We start from the raw sequence: 6,620 nt of genomic DNA, 5'->3' as shown, positions 1-6,620 counted from the left end.
TCGGAATCTGTAGGATGTTACCTTCCACTGGGTTATGTGTTGCCATTCACGGTAGCAATTTGATAAGGCCTTCCAGGTGACAAATCGTTCTGAAGAAGTGTCACTCACCCTAAAAAGTTAACTCTGTTCTCTCTCCTCAGATGCTGCCAGGCCTGCTGAGTTTCTCTAGCAATTTCTGTTCTAGTTTCAATTTCCAGCACCCACGGTTCTTTGTTTTATTTTTAGTCTAACAAAATCGTTCTGTTTGATACTTTTAAAAAAGATTCATATTTCCAGCAATCACCGTTTGGGCTGTCTACGAGATGTTCCCATTTCAGTTGAAATGGGTTTACATGGCCCGATATGTGTGAAACTTGTATTACAAATAGATTAGACACTTGAGAGGACAGGGACTCTATATCCTAAAAGCCATTTCCTCATTGACCCCCATGCTTTGATATAGGTGTAAACATTTGCAGATTTGCATGAAATAGCTCTATTTAACTTGTGGTAATTACATCTGGCTGTAACTTCAGAAGCTTTCCCCAGTTTCACTGATATGGCCGCCACTCGCCAATCACACGCGGCATTGCTCAGATCAAAGCAGGCCCCAACCAATCCGCATACAGCCAAGCCGCTGGCTGACGTCAGCATCCCCATGGAGGGGTACTTATCAAGATGAATGAGAGGTTTCAGAATGAGAGACTGGGAGAGGGGAGTACATTGAGCAGACAGCACTCCCTTTCCCGTAGTCCCGGGAGGAAAAAACTGGGAGAAGAAGAAGTATCTGGGTCTCCTCAGGATCCGGAAAATGAGTTCCAGCGCAACGGAGAGTGGCAAGAGCGGCCAGTACCGCGTGGACCATCTCCTCAGTGCAGTGGAGAGTGAGCTACAGGCCGGGAGTGAGAAGGGAGACCCCACTGAGAGAGAGCTGAAAGTCAACCTGGAAGACTTGGATCTGTGGCTGAAGTTTAAGGAACTGACCAACGAAATGATCGTCACAAAGAACGGCAGGTAGGGTGAGGGCTGCCAGCCTCCGCTGGGAGAGTTACCCTCTGACCTCTCACTGTGTACATCACGGCTTTTAGAATATTTAGGAAAGGAAAGGCGTGAAAACAGAGCTCGGCCTACCCCATCTTGTACTTTCCATAATTAGAAACAGGGCAAAACATCACAACTTAAAGCTGACAGCATTTGTATTTGCTCCTCTATGTCCCATTGAAAGGTTTAATTCCATATGTTGCAAGAACAATTGTGAGCAGAGGGTGTGACTACAAGCCATATCCTTCAGGGTCTTGTCTTGCTCAGAAGCGTGGGACAATAGATAAAATGCACCACCACCCCACCCCCTTCCTTGCTCACTCGTTTTACTTTCTTTCCTGTTCTCAGGAGGATGTTTCCTGTGTTGAAAGTGAACGTGTCAGGACTAGATCCCAACGCCATGTACTCGTTTGTCTTGGACTTTGTGGCCGCCGACAACCACCGCTGGAAGTATGTGAACGGGGAGTGGGTCCCCGGTGGCAAACCGGAGCCTCAGGCTCCCAGCTGTGTTTACATCCACCCCGACTCTCCCAACTTTGGGGCGCACTGGATGAAAGCGCCCGTCTCCTTCAGTAAAGTTAAACTCACCAACAAACTGAACGGCGGCGGACAGGTACATCTTGTAGATTTAATACATCCCTGACTGGCTGAAGTAACCCGTGCACCAGGCCTGAAGGTCTGAACTGCACTCAGATTCTTTCCCATATTGCAGTTAACAAGTAAGCCGGGCCATTTGCAATTAAAAAAAAGGGAAGATACAAAGTTATCACATGATGCTCTCAAATGTCAGCGCTGGTGAGATTATGTGACATCTGATTTGCACGTTTTGTCGTTAATTGGGAAACGGTAACGATTTAACTCCGAGGTATTGTAACAAATAATACTGATAATTGAAAAGAGGATTCTGGATTTCTCAGAGTTCCGGGATTCTCTTTGCTGGTGTAACAGTTGCAAAATATAGCGGTTGGCAACTTTGGAGAGTTAACAGGCCTCTTGCACATTACATGAGCCACAGCGAGCTATTACAAATGATAGAACGTGGTGTAAAGCCGGGATGACAACGCATCATTGAATGTCGTTATTAGTTTAAACGTCTACGGTGTATAAAATTTCGCACGTGTGAAATATGGTTTAATTAAACGATGCAAACGGTGAAAAAGTTAGTTGCGCAGTGACTAGGAAACTTGCAAGCCTGTAAAAGTTTTATTAGAATGGACCTAGCCCCTAAAGGACATTTTTTTAAATTGTTGTAATTGCAGATTATGTTGAACTCTCTGCATAAATACGAGCCCAGAATTCACATCGTGCGAGTCGGAGGAACTCAGAGAATGATCAGCAGTCACTCATTCCCTGAGACTCAGTTCATCGCTGTGACAGCCTATCAGAATGAAGAGGTAAACGCCTTCCAAAGAACCTATGCACTTCCAGAAGTCCAGTATAGCCACAATTAGCGTTATCAGCACCAATGATCAGCAATGTTTTATTGCCATCATTTGAAATCGTTGACCATTGCTGAGCAGATTCAATTCTTAAAATCTGAGGTCATTTTTGGATTGTCTGCACCATATTTTGCTCGTACTAAGACTATGATTTATGGTAAGAGTAGCGACACGCCAGTAACTGCATACTGATGAATCTTAAGTTTTATCCCCCCCCCCCCCCCCCCGCCCTTCTTCACAGATCACAGCTCTCAAAATTAAATACAATCCGTTTGCAAAGGCCTTCCTTGACTCCAAAGAGAGGTGAGTCTAAGATAGTATTCTATTGCAATACTTTAAGCTAGGACCAATCTGTGCGCTGTGTTTAATGGGTTTTTCTTGTCCAGAAGCGATCACAAGGAAATGCTGGATGACGTGAGTGACAGCCAACAGTCTGGATATTCCCAATGTAAGTTTTTTTTGGGGGGGGGACGGGGGAAGAGTCACTTTGTACTGCAGCTCGTCTGATTTGTTGTGGCTGACTGGACATGTATATTTCTCCTCCTCGCCAGTAGGTAGCTGGTTTCTGCCGAGCACAGGTACCCTGTGTCCACCTTCTAACCCTCACGCTCAATTTGGTGGACCAATCTCACTCTCCACGCCCCACGGTTGCGAGCGTTACTCCAGTCTGAGGAACCAGCGCTCTGCTCCATACCCGAATCCTTACACGCACAGGAACAGCTCTCCGAGTAAGTGCAATACTGCTCTAACATATACCCGATATCATTTTAAGCGTCTATAAAAGGGTCTTTATGAAAGGGTACAGAACGGTTACTCTCGAGTTTGATCTGCTTCTGGATATCAAAAGCACTCGTCTCTTTTGTCATATTAATGCACTGGCAAGCCTTCATTAGATGTATTTGAATAGTCGAATAAAATTCGAATTAGCCCATATGTTCTCTCCTAAATTTGAATTCTTAAAGCGTCTGGGCTAATATATGATGCTTTAATCTGCTCTACTGCAGGCATTTTGAGGGAGGTTATGTCACTTCATTGATGTAATATTAATAATCCAATGACCCAAAAAATGCGCCGGATATACCGGTACACATTGGTGGTAGCGCCTGGAAGGTCAATTCCATTGATCAATAAAGATTTGGAATTTAAACTGGTCTCAGTCAGCATGGCGCCTTCAACCATTGTTGTAAACTCCCGACCTTTACTGAAGGTAATCTGCCCTCTTCACCTGGTCTGGTCTATATATGACTCAAAAGCCCCAACAATGTAGTTGATTCTTAACTACACTCAGAAATACCTGAGTCAAGGAAAATTAGGGTTGGGCAACAAATATTGGCTTTGCCAATGGCGTACACATCCCATTAAAAAAAAACTTTAAAAAAAACAGATTTGGAAAGCTATGTTGCTGTGGATGCGGAGGTGGTGGGAGGTAATTCAAACAAGTGAGGATCCTTTGCAAGTTGAAGGAGTGAGGAATGCTGGTGTACTACAATAATCGTTTTGTGTATGATAGATTTTTAATTTCAACACCGTAAGATACAGAGTGAAGATTACATTACAGTGTGGAAACAGGCCCTTCGGCCCAACATGTCCACACCGACCCGCCGAAGCGCAACCCACCCATACCCCTACATTTACCCCTGACCTAACACTACGGGCAATTTAGCATGGCCAATTCACCTGACCTGCACATCTTTGGACTGTGGGAGGAAACCCACGGAGACACGGGGAGAACGTGCAAACTCCACACAGTCAGTTGCCTGAGGCGGGAATTGAACCCGAGTCTCTGGGCTGTGAGGCAGCAGTGCTAACCACTGTGCCACCGTGCCGCCCACTTTTTTTTTCAGAATACCTGTTTGAAATGGGTATATCCACAAAAGACTCCTGCACTAGCTGCCTACCTCTCTTATAAGCAAGAGCATATAGCAGAAAGAGAGGAATGTTCTAGAAAATCGCAATAAAGGAGCATCAGTACAAAATGAGGAAAGATTGTGACAGAGAAAGAGGTTGTCCGCGCGGGTGAACATTGGTCCCATTGTTTTAGTGCTGCCGATATAGACCGTTATCTTTACACAGTATCTTTATTGTAGGAAAAATAATGATTCTGTTATAACCACCATCACTTAACTTTAAATCCCACTTCCACCTTCAAAATCTTTCCCAATGACTGATTTAGTTAGGGAATGATGAAATACTCAATTAGTTGTGTTAGTTGAATAGTTAACAGTATGACACAAACTAGATGTCAGCTATTTTGTAAAAGCGAATTTGTGAAAGGCGTGGTGTTATTAAATTAGACGCTTATAAAAATACTTAGTCTATCAATTTTACCGTGGGAGGAGAACTTTTCACACTCTTTCATCACTTATAGATTACATCATTGAATGCGGACTTGTTGCATTGTACTATGTGATTAGTTATGCCACCTGTACCAGGTCTAATTTGTTGCTATTTTGGGTGTTTCCCTGTAGCTGGCTATCCCGACAGCTCTTCTGGTTGCCTTTCCATGCTTCCTAACCATGACAACTGGTCGGGTCTGCAAGTCTCCACGCATACCAGCATGCTACCCATGACACACAATGCTGGCACTGCCACCAGCTCTAGGTAAGAGACATTCGCAGGATGACCTTAGTGGATTTAACACAATTTCGGAGGGCGGAGGTAGAAGTACCTTTGTAATAGGAATGTCTTCTATTTCTCTGAAAAGGTTTAGCAATTCCACCATTACCAAATCCACAGCGCTAATACTTTAATTTTGTTTACCAATCATTGTCTTGACCCAAACTTCAAGCCTATTGTCTAAAGTAAATAGAAATTAAACTGCCAACTTATCTCAACAGCTCGATTGATTTACATTTCACACATATTGACGATGTCCCCCAACGCACTCACACATACATTAATAAACGCACAACCATTGGGCATGATTTGGAGATGCCGGTGTTGGACTGGGGTATACAAAGTTAAAAACCACAACACCAGGTTATAGTCCAACAGGTTTAATTGGACGCACTAGCTTTCGGAGCGCCGCTCCTTCATCAGGTGGTTGTGGGAACTATTAGGGAAGGAGTGATAGGTGGACATAATGTCAGAGAGTAAACATTCCTCCAACTATAATCTCAGACAGGTGTAAATGTCAGCAACGCATATCTGTCCGAGTAATTGATTTTTAAAAAAATGAATACATTGTTAACGTACTTTAAAAACAAAATACAATATCATGTAGCCCAGCCATTCGCTAATAAAGGAGGGCTTTCTGCAGTTAAATATCCTAGCGGGAGCTTCCTGAGGTAGAGAGAAGGGTTTTGAGACATTACAGCGGGAGAGTCTGAAAGCCGACGTGATACCACTTCCACTTGATATCCAGCGTCCAGCTTGGATTTCACCGAGAAGTGTCCAGCAGTTTCAGTCCGGCAGTGAGGAACTAGATTGTAATTTCTTCTCAGTTAGATGATTGTAGTCCTCCAATTGGCGAATGCCACGGGGGCAGAGCATGTCTTTAATATGTTGATTAGCAATGTTATTTTCGTTTGACCAGCTCATTGCAATGATGACTGATCCCATTTACTGGTATCTACCATTCTTTATGAGCCCGATACCCCCACCCTCCCCATGTGACTGTATTTGAATTTTTAGTGACTTTGCATAACTTTTCATGGCTCTTTCTTTCTTGTTGCAGCCAATACCCGAGTCTGTGGTCAGTCAGTAACAGCACCATTACCCCAGTGTCCCAGTCTGGGGGCATGTCCAACGGCCTGAGTTCACAGTTCCTGCGGGCTTCCCCGGCTCATTACCCGTCTCTGGCTCACTCAGTGAGCGCCACCTCGTCAGGATCGCCCCTGTATGACAGTGGCACTGGAATCGAGCTGTCTGAGAGCCAGTACGATGCCTCTGCGCACAGCAGACTAACTTCCACATGGACACCAGTTACTCCTCCATCCATGTGACAGCACTTGTACTCACCTCGCCTTTCTCAAGCCATTTAATTTAATTTAAGGACTTCTTTGGGAGTTTTCCCAACCCTTCCCATCCTTTTCCTTTGGACTTGATGTTGCAACTCCGTGGGAAATCCAGAAGAATGGCAGGAAGAGACGAACTTGGTTCTGTGATAGATTGCTTGCAAGATTTCTGTATTGATGACCAAAGATGTGTTCCGCCCATACG

The 6,620-nt window shown here is 44.4% G+C and overlaps 1 protein-coding gene across 3 annotated transcripts; it reads left to right on the top strand.

The window, feature by feature from the left end:
* The first annotated feature begins 790 nt into the window (after positions 1-790).
* tbxtb (T-box transcription factor Tb) lies at positions 791-6,403 on the top strand. Of its 3 annotated transcripts, none has more exons than XM_043696817.2 (8): positions 791-993; positions 1,369-1,633; positions 2,280-2,414; positions 2,701-2,762; positions 2,846-2,907; positions 3,014-3,187; positions 4,928-5,060; positions 6,136-6,403. In XM_043696817.2, exons 1-8 carry the CDS (start codon positions 791-793, stop codon positions 6,401-6,403), a joined length of 1,302 nt encoding a protein of 433 aa, XP_043552752.1. The 3 variants fall into 3 exon arrangements, with proteins under 3 accessions (XP_043552752.1, XP_043552751.1, XP_087847099.1); XM_043696816.2 differs by having other exon boundaries at positions 3,011-3,187; XM_087990973.1 differs by lacking the exon at positions 3,014-3,187.
* The last annotated feature ends 217 nt before the right edge of the window (positions 6,404-6,620 follow it).

This window comes from Chiloscyllium plagiosum, unplaced genomic scaffold (genome assembly GCF_037043375.1).
Source record: "Chiloscyllium plagiosum isolate Xiang-an unplaced genomic scaffold, Cpla_swu_hap1 HiC_scaffold_10, whole genome shotgun sequence".
Taxonomy (NCBI): Eukaryota; Metazoa; Chordata; class Chondrichthyes; order Orectolobiformes; family Hemiscylliidae; genus Chiloscyllium; species Chiloscyllium plagiosum.
The sequence above is the reverse complement of the archived record's forward strand: the minus strand, read 5'-3'. Positions and strand labels throughout refer to the sequence as shown.